Source organism: Apus apus, chromosome 4 (assembly GCF_020740795.1).
Source record: "Apus apus isolate bApuApu2 chromosome 4, bApuApu2.pri.cur, whole genome shotgun sequence".
NCBI classification, from domain to species: Eukaryota; Metazoa; Chordata; class Aves; order Apodiformes; family Apodidae; genus Apus; species Apus apus.
This window is the reverse complement of record NC_067285.1, coordinates 45,350,916-45,368,926: the sequence shown is the minus strand read 5'-3', so window position 1 is coordinate 45,368,926 and position 18,011 is coordinate 45,350,916. Positions and strand designations below refer to the sequence as shown.

Here is an 18,011-nt window from a genome sequence, read left to right as displayed (position 1 = left end):
TTCCACTCACACAAGAGGCCCCTTAAGATATTTTGGAAATTCTGGAAGAGTTTTTGGTTTTGCTGCAAAGATATTTAGTCTACACTAAAAAGTGATCCCTGCTGGATTACCTGTAATATCTCCATGCTACTAAAACATGTTATTTAATTAGACAGCAGGCCTGCAGGAGCAATCGTGCACAAATAAGAGAGAAGCTGACCCTGCCCTGGAAATAAGGTCAAGCAGTGTGAAAACTTGGTGAGGGCAAAAGCAGCAAAGCCTGTCATCCTCATGGAGAGGTTTAGATCCATCACTTTCCTGGACCTGAAATACAGGACAATGATGCAATGCCAAGGATCAGCCAACCTGCTGCACTGGTCCTATAGAGGACAGGGCCCTAAAATTTCTTGTAAGTGCTTCCCCCACCCCCACCCTCCTTCCAGTTGGTGTATCTGTTCTTTCTTGGGTCTTAGGAACTATATTTTAGAGTGACATATTTCCATAGAATCATCGAGGGTGGAAAAGACCCGTAAGAGCACGAGTCCAACCGCTAACCCAGCACTGCCAAGTCCATCACTAACCATGTCCCTCACCACCACATCTACACACTTTTTAAATACTTCCAGGGAAGTTGACTCCACCATTGCTCTGGGCAAGCTGTTCCAGTGCCTGACAACCCTTTCAGGGAATAAATTTTCCCTAATATCTAACCTACACCTCCTCTGGCAGAACTTGAGGCCATTTCCTGTTGTTCTAACAGTTGTTACTTGAGAGAAGGTACCAACCTCTCTGGAACCTCCTTTCAGGTGATCATAGAGAGCGATAAGGTCTCCCCTCAGCCTCCTTTTTTCCAGGCTAAACAATTCCAGTTCCCTCAGCCACTCTTCATAAGATTTGTGACCCACAACCTTCTCCAGCTTTGTTGCCCTTCTCTGGATTCACTCCAGCACCTCCATGTCCTTCTTGTTATTCCCTTATATTGCTATTCACACAGGCCCAAACCCAAACATGTTACAATACCCCTGTATACAGAAGAGGCACAGTGTCTTATTTAGAACTATTTGGCCAAGCTGTGACAAATGCAAGGCACCATTCAAAGGTGCTGCAGAGGACCTTGGACTAACAGTGGCCTGTGGTGGTCATTTGCCCCCTGGCTCAGGCCAGGCCTCCTCCTGCAACATTTGGTGGCATTAAGAACAGCAAGAAGAGCTATCAATATTTCAGTGAGGTAACAGAGAAAGCTTTGGGATTTCTGTAGATGCAGCCAGAGTGGGATGTGATTTGGCATCCCAAAACCATGCCAAGGTCTACTCAAATTATTCATTGGCACAAAAGAATTGAGGTTGAGTGGATTTTTATTTGCAGAGGATTATGACTGAAGAGGTTGACGGCCTCGACAAGTATTTTGTAGTGGCTTGACAGAAGTTAATGAGGAGCATGCAACATCTATTGTCAGCAAAACGGGTTATTGATGGCTATCTGCTTACACAAACTCCTGTGATCATCTTTGAAAACAGCAGGCCATAACCAGCTGAGGCTCCTCAGAGCTGTTTCTGTGATTATACTTTTATTATTCTGTCAGAAACTGTTAATGCACAAATCTGACTTAAGACAATAGTGCCCAAATCAGTTTTCATCTGGTTCATTTGTGTAATTTGAAGTCAAGTTTATTCTTAAGTCTGAACTGAATAGATTTATTATTTTCTTTAAGAGGAAATTGATAATGTAAGAAAGTCCTTTCAATGAGAAAACACAGATGGCAACAAAAGAAATTTCTGTATCATGAATTTCACTTACAAATGCAAACATTTGCTTAGAACAGGAGGAATTTAATTGCTCTCGACTTCTGCAAAGTATTCATGGGGCCCACAGATGTAAGTGGTTGCATTTGTGCAGAATTCATTAAACTTTAGCCACAATTAGATGTGCTGCTGATCACTTACACAAGTGTGACAAATGAACAGGTATAAAAATCCATTTAGTTTTTCCACCCTAATGCAGCGATGCACTGATTGCATAAAGTCATCGACAGCAGCAGTAATTTTTAACAGGCTCTGAAAGCATGCCCTAATAGTGAAAAAAAACCCACTTTTTAAATTGCAAGCTTTAAAAACCAAAACACAACACAACAAACAAGCAACAAACCAAAACTCTAATTGAGTGGAACCTTCTAACTAGCTTTTTTCATCCAGAATCCCACGCATCAGGGGTGGCAAAGATGTACATAACATGAAACACAATTGCTCTGTTGGAATGTGGTCATGATTTAACCTTTATTTTAGAAGTGAGGCTTGGGTACATATTAGAAAATAAAAATCAAACACAGCAACTTGATTCTCAGAGGGAAAGGAACAACTCGCAGGTTTTTTTCTGTCAATAATAAAGAATTCATGTAATCATACCAACTAAATAATGGAAAAGTAGAAAGCGTTCCTGGGCAAGTGAGAAACCATTTTGCTCTTTGAATAGGGGATGTCAAAACACCACAGATCCACGACAGCACTTGAATAGCTGTCCCAAGGCCACGTACCACCTCTGATGGACAGCAGCTTCCCCTCCCATCGCTGGGAACACTTTGGGGGGAATGCAGAAGCTGCCAGGAACATGGGCATGGGAAAGAAAATGCCCTTCAATGTTTTTGTCTCCCCCTTCAATCAAAGACAAATATGTTTCTTTCCAACCACTGCCTTTGTTGCTTTCTTTAGAGATATCAAGTTTGGAAAATATTTGATTATCCTGTCAAGAATGCTAAAATATAAAAAGATGTGCAGAGTGGAAATAGTGTAAAAGTAAAAAACACAAACAAAAAAAAAGCCATTTTCAGGCATATAAATGATTTCCCTTCAGTAACAGCAGGGTCATGAATACAAATAGTGCTGAATTCTAGAGAAACAATCTGTCATTATTAAAATTAGTGCTTTGTCAACACAAAAATCTCCCTCCCAGCCTCTTTTTTGTGCTTCTGCACAAACAGCTGCATTAAGGGCCCAAGTGTTCTGCAATTCATTATCAGTGAATGGGGCTCTGGCTCATAATGTACAAGAAAAATCTGTAATCCATAATAGGAGGCTGTCAGGATGTGAAATATATTAAACACTTGAACGTGCAAGAGGCATTTCTGTGGTCAGCCTAGCATAGAGCCACTTGGTATCAGTAAATGGACACTTGACAGTTATGCATTTCTCAGCCATGACATCCCATTTACACACCCAGAAATACAGCACCCTGCCATCTAGATCCAATTATGAGAGTTGGCTCTTGGAGCAACTGAACAGCATTTTCAGAGCACAGTGGAAAAAGAACAGCAACGTACTGGGGAACGTTCATGCTAGAGAGGAGCAGAGAAGAGCAGTAAAGATGCCACCACGTTTCTACGAGAGCAGGATGCCTGCAGCATAATTTCCCAACTCGTCTTTGTTTTGCACAATCCCTGGCTTATTTTGCTTTCATTAATTCCTCCCTTCTTGCAAATTTTATCCAAGAGGTGCAGAAGCAAGGAAAAAGTTGTTAAAGACAGTGAACAAGTTACTTTTAGAAGAGCAGGATTCATATGTGAGACTATTCTCTGTTCCTGGGCTTTCCAGCAATGGTGAAGAGCAAAGGACAAGCAGGAGGAGAGGACACAAAAGGGAACACTGATGCTATTTTATTAGTGAATGGCTGAGAGGATATGGTGGAGCACATTTATACCTAAGTTTTGTAATAGATTTTTTGTAATAGATTTCAAGTGCTAGATCAATGGACAGGCATAGACTCAAATACCATCAGAAAGGTATCAGCCAATATTGGATTCCCAGCCCTTGAGACTGGCCAGGTACACCAGTAAGGGGTAATTTCATAAGGAATTTTAGCCCCTGAAAGCATAGCTAAGTGGCTGATGGGATCTCCATAGCTGCCTCGCCACTGCCAGCACAGTGTAGGTCATCCAGTCTGAAAATCCCACTGGAGTTCAACACTTCTTGTGAAGTTCTCATTAAAGCTCTGTCCACAGCTACAGTGGTTTGCAGTTCTCTGGGATCAACCTCCCAGAGAGTAAAATGCTGTGGTGGTGCTGCCATTCATTTATAAGCAATCTCCTGTCATAGTTGTGATCAGTTCAAGTTTGTTAGTAAGTCACTCACCAAATATAATGGCTTAGGAGCAGAGGAGCTGGTAAATGGCCAGATGCAGGATACAGCTTCTGGTGGATTCTGTCAAGTGCAGGAAGTGTAAAATACCCTTTCTTTCCCCCTTCCCACCCAGTCTAATGGTAATAATGTGATTTATCTCCCAGAATGGCATATTAACTGCACAGGTGGCCTGAGAAATTTAGAACCACTGTTCTCCTCCCACCTTTCTTTTCAACAGAGAAATCACAGAGCACTGTGGACATTTCTGCAATGTCAATACAGAACAGGCAAGAGAAACCAGGAGAAAAAAGCTTATTACAATAACAAAATCAGATTGTCCACAGCTCTCCATTAATTCCCATTTAATATAGATAGAAATAAGACCTTCTTGCAGGAGATTCATTCTTTGCAAACCAGATCATGCTTCTGTGCTTCAGTTTTGTCACCCGCAAAATGTAAATCTCAGTTCTCCTTATCTGTGCAAGTCTTGGAAAGCCAAGCTAAAATCTTTAGATGTTTCTTAACATAAAACAAGGCATTAAAAAATTTCACTTAAAAATAATGTTTCCATAAGAAAACAACCCTGGCTGCATAAAAGCAAAAGTGGTTTTGACTTATTACTGGGTGTGAGAGGCAGCAAGGGGATGCGAGGATGGATGGCAGAAAAAAAGAAAGTAAAAAGAAGGGTTTCCTACCTACACCTTCAGCATTCTTTCCCCTCCGTGCCTCTCAAAATATGCGTGATCACATCGACAGAAGGACAGAGAAATCACCACAGTTAAGAAAATACCACATCAGTACCAACTGCAGCATCGTTTGACCCCTGCTGTCCTGCAGAGTGCTCTGGTACCAGCAGGGGAACGTGACCAGCACTGAAGTGACATGTAAATCTGTTGGCTATTGATACAAATACAGCCTGTGTGCTGTAGCTCCCTGTTTGTCATGGGAAGTATGCAAGCAAGGCTTTGCCTTTGTTCCAAAACCTTTTTTTGGGTCCACCAAACCAGATGCCATAGCATTGTGTCTCCCAGCACCAGCCTCATGCCTCCTCAGCACATCTCTAGACTATTCCATTTGCTATGGATTGATACACTGGCATGTAAACAAACTTCTGCATCCAGCCAGCCCATAAAGATGAACAGTTAACACCCATCTCCCTTTATCTCAACTGACTTGGACATAGACAGCAAAGAATCAAACCTGGTTTTATCCCATGTATAATGCACCATATTTTGTGTTCTTTTCACTTCAGAAAAGATCAGTGGAGCAAAAGAAGTCAAGAGAGATTTCCAAGACCTTTTGACTCCATAAAGAGTGATCAGTTGGATCAGACTGCAGCCTAATAAAACTCCTAAAATAAGCTATTATCCACCTCCTATAAGTAGCTTTCTACATTTAAAAAAATCTTGTTCAAACTCAACCATAAAAAAAGCAAAAAGAGCAAGTAGATTTACTTGCATACTTCATTTTCTGCAATAATATTAAATTGCTGCAATAATATTAAATGTCATGGACAGACCTTTTAGCTTTTCTCAACACTTTGGAGACAAGATGATATCCTCTAGCAACATTTCCTACAAGTGTTTTTCTTCTCATCACTTTAAAACAGTTTCCAGGAAGCACTTGGCACATTTTAAGGAGCTGAACTCTAAACTAGACCCAGTATGTTTGTGCTGGGGATCTTTTGGGAGGAGAAGGTCAGTAGACTGAAAACCCAAAGAAGATTCATTACCTTGTCTGTAAGCTTCTGGGACACTACATGTGGACACACACAAACTTCAGGGCAACTTTAGTGCCCTGTTATATGTCCAGTTATATGTCAAACACTTTCCGTCAGAAGATGCATAGGTACTGGACTCCACAAAGTCAGGCCAACAGAAATAAAGATCTTGTACATCTTTGCTCAACAGAGGCTCCGAACAGAATAAGAGCAAATAATAAATTCCCTTTGGTGGAATAAATCAGGCACAGTGCAAGCACACCACAGATGGGCCATAAGGGACACCTTTTCCTAAGCCCCATCCACCTTCACCTTACAGCAGTACTAAAAGCCTCATAAATAATTTAACAAACTAATGGACGTGTTTTTAAACATTGTGGGCTGATGCTGAAAGAAGCACCATGTTGGCAGAGCAAGATGGTGAAAGTGGGAAGCTTGTGGCTTTTTATTCTGTGGTTATTTTGAAAGTCAGGACAGCCTGGTGTGCTACAGACAGTATTTTTGTCTGCAGCACTTCCCTCTGCTAGAGCTCGAGCCTGGGACAGCAAAGCAGCAGCAGCACACTGAAGGGCAAACTTCAGGAGGAAGCAGAAGTTTGTTTTGGAAAGCTCTTCAGAGTCAGCAGGACAGAGCCAAGGAGATCACTGATAACAACCTCCCTGACACACATTCTGCAGCCATTTTAGGAGTGAAGGTCCCAAGATACGAGACTCAGCACTTCCCATCAGTTTAGCTGCTGAGGAGCCTGGTTGCCACTCAGCTGAGATAAGTGTTTCCAGAGCTCTAACTCAAGGACCAGGGTGCCAGGACACCCTATTAGGTTTGCCAGCCAAAGCCAACCCCCAGCAAGGGCAGCAGACACCTTGACATCTTCAGTGTATCCAACACACACTTCAGGCTTCAAAGAATTGCAGCCTGAACATCACCCCCCATGTCTGGGTTGTGCAAAGCATCACTCAAACTACATCCAGCTTCTCTCAAGTCACAGAGAAAAAAAAAAACAAAAACAAAAAAGCCAAACGATTCACTGACCTGAGCCTGCACCAGGGTGCTGGAGAGCTGGGACTCCTGCTGCAGCTCCCAAGGAAGAATATGCACACACCACCTCTCTGCTGCCTGCACATCACTTTATAAGCTCACACCCACACCCCCATCTGTGCTGTTACTCTGAGTCACCCCAGAAGACTCTCACCTGGAAATAGATATCAACCTGCAAAGCAAGCCACCTGTGACCAGGTGTCCTCCCTGCTGATGACTAATCTCTTCAGAGTCAGGAGCTCCAGACCCCCAAATCTGCATCGTTTATACCCTGACCCTGCCTGCAGAGCTGCAGGTAACGGGGGTAACACCAGTGGCGAGCAGACTGCCTGTTGCTTATGCCAGTCTTGAGGAACCCAAGTCCTCCCAAGGCTTTACAAACCAGCCACCTAACCAAAACCAGGCACAAAAAGATTAGGAGACAGAGTGCTGAGCCTGTGTCCCTCTCCTGAACCCAGTCCACCCTAAAAGTGGATGGATTGTTGTCCATGGCCTTCACAAAGCTGATGCTTTATTTTGCTTTTCCAGAAATTCCCTGCATTCTGGCAGGACAGCAAACCCCTAATCTTCCTATCACCGTATTCTGGAGTTCGCTGTAACCAACATTATACCTCAATTTTTTCCTTCATGTCAAGGCCTCCTTGAAGCCTGGTGTCATGAAGAATGCACTGCCTGACGTGCTACTCTGCTTGATTGCTGTGACCAGATTAGGTAATTTGTCCTTTCTGGGATCTGCCACATATTACTGATGATCAGTTTCAGAGATGGTGCTGAAAAGGAGGAAAAATATACACTGTTCAATTACCACTATCATGTTATTTCTTGATAACACTGTAATTAAATTCAACTGTCACTGTGTACCCTACCTTAAGCCAATATACCGAGTAGAAAGTCAAGTAACAACCTTCAGTTTGATGGCACCTTCATAAAATGAAATAATGACAATCTACAGATAAACCAGCCCTTTGCAGCCATGAAGCTGCGTTTGATCATCTCATATAAAGAAAATATAGGGAAATATACCCTTTACATTATTCTTACAAATTCTCTTTATCCCTCTGAAAGAAATAATGAGTTCTACAGAGTGAAGGCCATGTAGAGGAGAAATTAAGACCGATAAAAAGGCAGAAGTGATACTGACTTAAAGGTGAAACCACTGACAGTGATATTTAGCTGAGATATCATCCTTCATCAAGGCTTGAAATTTTTGTATTTCAAAACTTACCTACTTACAGCCATGCCATTCGAAACAAACTAGTCAACCCTGCATTCAGAGGAGACTGTGTATTAATCAGATTTTCTAGCTAATTCCATAAATAGCAGCCTTGAAATTGAGCTTTGCCTACACATCTGAGGAGCGGAGAGCCGGCTGCCTCGGAGGTACCCGTGTGCCAGGGACTCCAAATCCAGGGGTGAAGAACAGCAGTACCTCCTGGGTGCCTTCCCATGGATAAGGAACAGTGGAGTAAAGAGGAGGCATGCATGAAACAATGTTTATGTTTGTAAAAAGAAATCAAAGCAGAAGAATTTAAAAAAACATATCTCTGAAAGTATCTCCTGAATGCCAGTCCCCAGCGGCCTGGCGAGTCGTATGTCCCTTCAGATAAGGCATTTTAAAGAAACAGCCCATATGTGACAAGTTTGGAGAGTTGACCCTCACAGAGGGGCTATGAAGTGCAGCCACCAGTTTAACATTTTTATTTTCTTCTTTTGGGTTTGGGTGGGGGAGAGACAAGATTTGGCAAAGCCCCTGGGAGCTCCTGTGCCTGCCCTCCCAGCCAGCCGCTGCTGTCTCCTGCTGTCCTGCCACTGAAAGGTTTCTCTTGCCTCCCAGATCAGCATCTTCATGACTCATTTGTCTAATTATGGGAACGACCGCCTGGGCTTATACACCTTTGCCAACCTGGCCAACTTTGTTAAGAGCTCAACTAACCTGAGGCTGCAGACACTGCCCCCAGTTCAGCTGGCTCAGAAGTACTTCGAGCTCTTCCCGGAGCAGACGGACCCGCTTTGGCAGGTAACGGCACATCCTCATCCTCTTCTTCCTCCAATGACAACCTGCTGATTGAAATGAGAATATCTTCCTGCAAAAAAATTACATATATATGTAACATATATATATATAAAACATATATATAACTTATTTTTATATATATGTATGTAAAATCTCACTTCACATTTAGATAGGTGACTTCTTCCTGCATGCTTTCTTAGATGATGTCAATTTTCTTGAGTGACCACTGCTTTTGACTGGCAGTGGATTCATTTCCACCACCCCCACATCAGGGGTGAAAGCACCAAATGGCCATTTAGGTGAGAGAAAGCTTCCCTCCCCATCCCTCCTGGCTGGCATTTTGCTGATGCATCACTTTGCATGAACTAACTGTGTTACACTATCAGTAAGATGCCTGCAGCAGCCAGTCAGAGCCAAACAATGCCAATTCATTGCACCCCTTCAAGGGGAATCACTTGGGATGACTGCAGCTACAAGGAGAGTTTCCCCTTCCATGAAGCAGCCAGGAAAAGGGAGGGCAGATCTCTGGCTCTTCTCTGATTCCAAATAGGATGTGCCACACTGAGCTTTGAGCTGTGCCTGCAGAAGTCTGGTGTGACACCATGGAGAACTGGGCAGTTGTTTTGGGCTTACAAAGTTGTTTGGGGTCCTTAGAAAGGAGCAGAAAATTTCCCTATTTTTTTGGCCCAGATGCAAAAGTAGTGTAAATCTATAATATTTCTATTGAGTTTAGTGAAGCTGCTGTGATTCACATCAGTTAATGAGTTTGTCCATTATATTCTATTAACTGTATTCACTGGCAAACTGTATCTTCTATTAGCAGCCAACAACAGGCAAAAGCAGCAACTATAGAAAAACTGCCTTAAAGAGCAGTCAGTCCCAACCCTTTCTGTGGGGTCTTTTGTTCACACACTTTTATTTTGCATTCATAAGTAGTAGAAAGATAAAGGGATAAATAATATCCCACATTTCTATTTTGCCCTTCCTTTTGGATTTTTGTGTAAATAAAATTTGGCAGTAAGTCCTATGCATCTGAAACCATTTTAAGTAATGCCTTGAAACTATTCTAACAGAGGTTTCCATTTTAACCTCAAATGAAAACTTGATTAAATCAATGTTTTACATTTTTTTCTTCTTTTCATTTTTTTTTTTCCTAATGACTGCATGTAATCCTCAGTCTTGCAAAACCATTAGATAAACACTGAATTTTAGTCAAAGGGACTACATCTATGCCTGCCTATGGACGTCTCTGAGTTTATGAAATGACTCTCACTAACAGAGAGATGGAAATGCAGCAGTGTCACAGAGTGTGGATTTTGACACCAATCCTTCCGGCATTTGCACAACTGAGCAGCATTACTGACTTCACTGCGCCCCCAGGAAGGATTGGTCTGGAAGGATACCCAGGAGTTTGGTCCCTGTGTGCCTGAATGCTTCCATGGATCCATACCAGAGTGCTCAGTATCTGTCAGGAGTAAACTCTGAGGAGGAAATGTGGGGTTTGACTACTTAGTGCATGGCTCTGGCATTAGTGTGTAACATTTAGATTCTGCAAAGACTCAAGGGCAGGCAAACATTCAGGATAACCCCAGCGTGATGTACACACCTGCCTTTTCTTCTTCAGAATCCGTGTGATGATAAACGACACAGAGATATTTGGTCCAGAGACAAAACCTGTGACCACCTACCCAAATTTCTCGTTATAGGACCCCAGAAAACAGGTAAGAAGTAATGAATTTTTAACTGAAGCTAGTGCCCCAGTTCTGTACCTCTGCATTTGTGTCCTGCAAACTGAAGCCAACTTGCTACTACAGGGATGGTGAACTCCGAATTCCTAGGGGATTTGGATAATAAATCCTTCACTGCCAACACAAAGGGACAACTGTTTGTAGAGTAAAATTGCATCCATTCATCATAAAAAAAACCCCATGCTGTCAAGCTTCCCTATGTTAAGATTGTTAATAAGTTATTTGACAAGTTATTTCAACATTGTCTGAGACCCTAATTGACAATCCATGCATCCTCCTTGCAGGCCTCTGAGGGTCTCAGGGCATTATTTGAATTAACCCACATATTCCCACTCCCAAGGTGCTATTGCTGTTGTAGATATATTACAGAAAGTGGATGCCAAAGCAGGGAAATAAATGAGTAATCTAAGGTCACACAGAAATTCTGTGGCAGAGAGACAGCAGGTCTTGATTCATAGTCCAGAGATAGCTTGCATAGCATTAAGTTGAAGACCAAGTATAAAGAGACATTCCCAAAATTTTCATTTACCACCATATATCATTTCCAGTTGTTTTTGTCAAGCAAACAATGAAGTACAGTTACAGGGATTTTAAAACATCCTTCATACATATGGGTTTGTTAGCACTGAAATAGACAATTAGTTCCTCAATAGCAGACCCCCAGGAAAGAGACAGAGAGGACAAAAGTGGAGTTCTGGGAGCAGCAAAAGCATAATCCCACAATTAGTGCTTTGGAAAAGTTTTGTGCAATGCAAATAGTTTGAAAACAAACGTGTTCAGGCCAGATTCCCTCCCTGGTGAAATACACAGCCAAGCAAGCAATGTCATCAGCAGCAGTATCATGCTTGCATCCGGGAGCAGAATTCAGAGGTTGCAAACAGGAAAAGTTCCATGAGCAGAGAAGTCTGCATGTCTTCCTCCTCTCTCTCTGAAAGCCCCTTCTGCTTACACAGGCCTTTCATCAATAGGCAACTTTCTTCCAAAAAGGTAATTTAATTTTCCTGTATAGTCTCAGCGTGCGTTGATTTAAAGTCCTGTCTTGAATAAATAAAGTCAAAAGAGTTTGTTTTTTCCTTCTTTTTCCAAGCCATTAGCATCTCTTTTTGTTGCCTTAGGAACAACAGCGCTTTATTTGTTTCTTCTGATGCATCCTTCCATTATCAGTAATCTCCCCAGTCCAAAAACTTTTGAAGAAGTTCAGTTCTTCAACGGAAACAACTATCACAAGGGAGTTGACTGGTAAGGAAAATAACAACAAAAGGAGAAGTGTTCATTATTAATACGTGGTAAATCACAGTGGAACAATTACAGAAGCATGTATGACATTCACATAATTACAGGATGAATTTGTTACACTTGGTTTTATCAGCTAGAAAAAGAAACTAATTTGTAATGACATTTAATCAAGTTTTTCATTTTGTTTAGATCTTACACTAACAATTTTCTTATTTCTTTCACAAATTAATCCAATAGCCAGCTCAGCTATGATGTCTGTCTTCATGCTGAATGGCATCTCTGCCTTTTCAAAACTGCACCTAGACTGAATTATACTCTGTTTATTCAAAAGTAGCTTTTCATGAATTAAGGTTCAATTTGAGAAAAAAACAACCAACCCAAGACACTGTAAAGCATTTCTGCTGGCATTCCTAGCACAATTTTAAATATTGCCTTTATTATATTTGCTTAAGAAGAGCATTTTTGTCAGGCACTCATTTCCACAGGGAACAGCAGTTCCCATCTTTGTGTGGAAACTGAAATGTAGGAGAAACATCACACTACCCAGAAAGAGAATGATCTTGGAGCCCTTCTTCCTTGCCCACATAGGGCATGGAGAGCAAGCAGAGCAAAGGAGGCTGACTGGGAACAGCAGCTGTGAGACCAACTTCTCAGTTCAAGGTGCCGCGAAAAATAAAGGGAAAGAAAAGCTTGGTGTTTGCTTTTCCACACCGTGTAAAGAAGGAGAACACCTGTGGCTAGCACAGAGTACATGGTGTAACCCACTCAGAGGAGAAGGAGCAGTGATGGGGGGTTCTCTCCTCTGCAGTCCTTTGCACAACATGTAGAGGAGGCCTCTTGGAGACCTCTTCAGCCATGCTTCATCAAAATTGGTCGGGAGGTTCAAAATCAGCAGGGTCCTGTGTGCAGCATGAGTCCCTGCATACTGTGTTTCCATAGAAAGGACACAAAAACCAGTTAGTCTCACCAAAGCTGGAAGTTCCTGGAGTGCTCATCAAAACTAAAGGGACCAAAAGTTCCTCTGAAACCATTTCACCTTTTGCTTTGTTCAAATTCTTCACCCTTTCAATTGAACCTTCTGTTTTACTTACTTTCACTTCCAATCAATTTTAAGTGGAAAAGACCATTTGAAGCCAAATTTCAAATCTTGCATTCTGAAAACGTCTAAAAGAAAAGATTTGTCAGTTCCAAAATGAGATATTTCAACAGTGTTAAAATTAAATGGTTGACATTTTGAAGCTTTTTCAATTATTTTTTTTTTCTCCAGCTAAAATGGAACTCACTCCAGACTGGTGAAAGATCTCTCTTTGACATTGAACTTATTAGCAAAATTCCCATCCATCAAAGGAAAACTTAATTACCTGACTTCATGGAGGCTTTAGCTATTACCAGCACCATGTAAGAGCCAAGATGTGTTTCCCTCTATTCCAGTTCTGGAGTGAGCTCAGAAATTCAATTTTGTTTCTTAAGGATTATGTCTGAAAATTCACCTTTTCACCTACCATGAAGTGGGAAGCTCAGGGATATGACCCTTTAGTGATACATCAAATTCTAACAGTTTCTTCACCTCCCAGGTACATGGATTTCTTCCCCACTCCTTCCAATATCACCACTGACCTCCTCTTTGAGAAAAGTGCCAACTATTTCCATTCTGAGGAAGCTCCTAAAAGAGCTGCTTCCCTCATCCCCAAGGCCAAGATCATCACCATCCTCATTGACCCATCCGATCGGGCGTATTCCTGGTACCAGGTATGGTCCTTGCCTTCAAGAAACAGACAGTGAAATCAAAGACAGGGGAATGATGGCCAACATCAGTGGGAATTTGTGTCCTTGAGCAAGACTGGGATTTATTGCAAAGCATTTGCACTGTGTAGAAATGGAAGGATGCTGCATTCCAGCTTTTGCAGTTGGCACCTGTGACACCAGTGCCATAAATGATGAAACTTCTCAGCACAGAGCTGCCACCAGCTGTAAACAAACAGTTTAATCTCAATTACAGCTGACAACGCATGGAGGAAAAGTGGTGCTCCTTGGCCAGGGAGATACACAGGGGAAAATGAGCATGGCCGAGCTAGGAAATCAGAGCTCTTGATACTGAGATGTGATACCTCATCCCATCCTCCAGCGTGTGAGCTAAGCAGTACATGGTGGTGTACAAACGTGTGCAGTATCTTCTAAAGTTTCCAAGGAGTTAAAAAGAGCTGTTTCTGGAGAGCTGTTTTTTCCTTGGAAACGAAAGAAAGTCTGTTGATTTTCTGAGGAAACTCTAGGATGCTCTTCCTTGCCTTTTACTGAGTCCACACCTTTCCACAAGAAAGTCTGCATTATTTAAAAAAACCCTATTTTTAAAGAGTTGTTTAAGCATGCATGTAAATTATGGTGCAGTCACACAGATAAAGGATATACTAAAAGCTGTGCTAAAACAGACACTTATTAATAATCTGCAGTGTTGCAATAAGCAAAAAATACACCAATTCTGACACTGTTATCAGTTCTGCAAGGAATAAAACCTGGCTGAGCACTGCAGTTTACACCCTTTCATAAGGCTCATTTGCACAACTACAACTATAAGATGCAAAGCAGTAAAAAAATATTGTGCCTACTTTGGCTTTTCATCTCCTCTCCTGCCTGTGCCAGGAGGGACCTTGACTGAATGGTGGCCCCATCCTGCCTCCTTCCCCTCCTTGCTCCTACACAGCAGAAGTGGCACTGGTGGGGAGCTGAGAAGCTCTCGGGAGGTTTATGGTTTCACTCTCAGTATCCTTGTGATATGTGTCTCAATATCTCCTGTTAGCACCAGCGATCCCACGAGGACCCTGCTGCCCTGAAATTCAATTTTTATGAAGTCATCACGTCCAGCCCCTGGGCGCCCTCGGAGATCAGGACTCTCCAGAAGAGATGCCTGACACCCGGCTGGTACGCTGTCCACATCGAAAGGTGGTTAATGCATTACCCCCCCTCACAGGTAACTTCCCACCTGTTGGTTCACCAAGCTTGTCCACTCTCAGAAAATCCCCCAAATGAGTGTGGCCTCATCATTGGAGGTGATGGGATATTTCCCACTGGAACTCTTAGCTGTTAGGAAATGCAGATTTGATAAGATCAGGATATTTGGCTGAAGTGTGTTGATTTTTCTGTCTTCTGATGGAAAAGAGGCAACTGGAGAATGCTATGAACTGTGGCCATGTGGGCTTGGTGGGGGATTTTGGGGTTTCCTTCCAGGATCAGCCAAGGTTGTCAAGGCTCCTGGGTCCCAGAAAACAAGCAGCTGCAGCATGAGACACTGTGGGAAGGTCTGACAAATTAATTTAGAAAATGCTTTTTCTAAAAAGAAAATTCATTCCTCTTCCCACTCACTCCCTTTCATAGAAAATTTCACATTTGTTTGATCCTGATACAGAATTCTCAGTGTTAGAGCAGAAATCTCTTCTTTTGCCCCATTCTGCTTCATATGTTTTATTGACTTGTGTTTTATAATCTTTCCCCTGAAAATGTTGTGTAAACACTTAAGACCTAAAGAGTATTCCCACCACTAAAAAACCAAAGTTGCTTCCAGATATAAAACTAAAGTAAACAGTTTAGCTCTACAAAATAGGTGCACGGGCACTGCTTACCTGGGGATGTGGCCCACAGCTCTGTTCATGTGCCTACCTACTGTAAGAAAAAGTTGTAGGAGGCTGTTTAATGAGCAAGCATAATGAACAAATATCTCCAGAGATGGCTCTATGTGGGACAGAACTGTGCTGAAAGCAGGTAGTGTTGCCCACTTAGTCAGGGACCTGGTAAAACAAAAAGTGATAGAAGCTCTGTCTTTTTGCAGTCCTCACTTTTCTTTTTATACAGTCTCAGCTGTGCTCCAAAGAGGAGAAACGGGTCAATCCCATTTCCAGGAGAAAGGAGAAAGTTTCAGTTAGTCATTTACTTTCTGCTTTCATCTCTGGCCTTTCTACTCTTTTGTAAATGGGGAAGGAGTAATGCCAGGAGCAGCTGAGCTCACAGCTCCTAAGGGCACTGTTTCCCTAGGAGCACAGAGTACACGTCTCCTCATCAGCCACCACATCCCACCTGACTCCTCCACAAAAGAAGGGGCTGGCAAATTTGGAGCATGCAAAGGGCAACAAGCGTCCTGTGCCTTGTTACCTCTGCTCCTCCTCTGCCCTCCCTCCTTTCAGGAAGATTTCTCTCCTCCTGCCATAGCGTGGCCCTCTCTTATTAAACATTCAGGGGCACGTTGGCACATTTCTTGTAAAACCGGTAACAGCTCATGTTTCATAGTTATGGTGATTAATTTTACAAGACCCACAACAAAATGCACTCATTCTCAATAAGGTGCACACAGAGAGTGCACTCCTGGTGCTTACTAATGGGCACTCGGTAATGTGCATTCACTAGGCCTGGGCACTCAAAATCTTAATAATTCATAATAAGCCTTCCCAATAAATATAAAACACATCTGCCCAGAATAGTTATTAGTAATGCTGCTTGGTACACCATTAGAGTTTTGATACATGGTCTTAAGAATTGCTTGTGGAGGTCAATGTACCTTTGCATCACATCAATCTTTAATTAAAAACAAAACAAACAAAAAAAGCCCCTTTGCTAAACATTTTTGCAATCCTATAGGGTTGATAGGCTGGTGGTAAGCCCCACATAAATTGCCAAAAAATTGTAGTTTTGAACATGTAATTTTATAGTTTCTTTAATTCTAAGATATACATGCACTTCTTTTTTTTTCTTCTTATTCCATGCCAGATTTTCTATGGAAACATTGGAAACCTCAACAGCATTTTTACATTCCTTCCTTATCTCTTTTTCTCAGAATTCTCTGAGGCTCGGGTTTGGCTTGTGAGATTTAACTCTTGAATTTTAACAGCGTGTACCCACAGAGTTACAAAGCGCCCACCTATCCAAATTCAACACAGCAAAGTCAAAAGTAAACCTAGAAAGAAGTTCATCCACATGATTGTTATTACCATCATACCAAGTCACATGTGAATTTAAATCCATGTTGTCGCAAAAGGGAAATAATGTTCTTTCGTTATTCAAAAGCTTGTTTCTAAATAGCTTGCATGTTTACCCCTACAGTTGCTTATTATTGATGGGCAGCAGCTAAGAAGTGACCCAGCTACTGTGATGGATGAAGTGCAGAAGTTCCTCGGAGTGTCTCCTCATTATAACTACTCTGAAGCTCTCACGTGAGTCTGTTCCTTTATCATCTGCCCTATGGGATCCTGGTGTACGTCCCCTCCTACCAAGATCACTCGATCATTGATTACAAACTAACAAAAAGCACATTACAACAATAATAATTTTGCAAAGCTTGGGGTTCTCTTAAAGTCCCATTCAACACCTGTCCAGTTTCCCCTTAATTTGCCCACATACAATGCATTCCAGAACTTAATTGCATGCTTGCACAGGTTTCCACATGCCAACTCTACTATTCACGACACACAGAACACCACATGGGTAAGGTGAGGCAGAGCCTTTCCTCCTTCTCGTAACCCATGCAGGCTGGTACCAGGAAAACTGTGGGAAAATAAGACCACAGACTTTCCAGCTACCCCACACCGCCTCTGCTCTGCTTACAATTATTCTTCAACGTTTCCTCTGTCGAGAGGGTTGTGCTTATTTATATAATATGTCTAAAGTGAGAGCTGACTGCTTGTTCTTCTTTGAGCCTTCAGAATGTTGCTATGCCAAAGTCTTTTTTTCTAGAGGAAAAATTTTGGATTTCAGAATGCAATTTTTGTAAGTCATTGGTTTCCAAAGCGGATGAAATAGAGAAGGAGTTGGAATACACAGCTGAACTACTGATGTTTGAACAACTGCTGCTGCACAGCTGCAGTGCCTTCTGCTCGGCTTTTAAAGCTACACACCCACATACATATATCTTCCTTTCTGGAGCTAAATGAAAGTCAGTGGAATCACACACTGGGAAAAAAAAATTGGCTTCTCATATTTGGAGAGGAAAAATGGATTGTAAACAGATCTGTAAAATTATGCAATCCCTGTTTAGAGGCATTAAGAATGCAAATGTGCTGTGGAAGCAGACACGTCTGCACGGATTTAAGATGGAAGAGAAAAAGGCATTAAACAATGTTCTTGCTTTATGGTAGGACTGTCAAAGAAAAAAAAGATTGTATAGGATCATTCCTAGTCATTACTGC

The 18,011-nt window shown here is 42.0% G+C and overlaps 1 protein-coding gene across 1 annotated transcript in view; it reads left to right on the top strand.

The window, feature by feature from the left end:
- The window catches only part of LOC127383685 (bifunctional heparan sulfate N-deacetylase/N-sulfotransferase 4), a 100,423-nt gene that overhangs the window by 73,197 nt on the left and 9,215 nt on the right, over positions 1-18,011 (top strand). The window contains exons 7-12 of the mRNA XM_051616992.1: positions 8,681-8,863; positions 10,485-10,581; positions 11,724-11,847; positions 13,419-13,593; positions 14,639-14,809; positions 16,930-17,039. Coding sequence (XP_051472952.1) covers positions 8,681-8,863; positions 10,485-10,581; positions 11,724-11,847; positions 13,419-13,593; positions 14,639-14,809; positions 16,930-17,039 — 860 coding nt within the window. The remainder of the gene's footprint in view (positions 1-8,680; positions 8,864-10,484; positions 10,582-11,723; positions 11,848-13,418; positions 13,594-14,638; positions 14,810-16,929; positions 17,040-18,011) is intronic.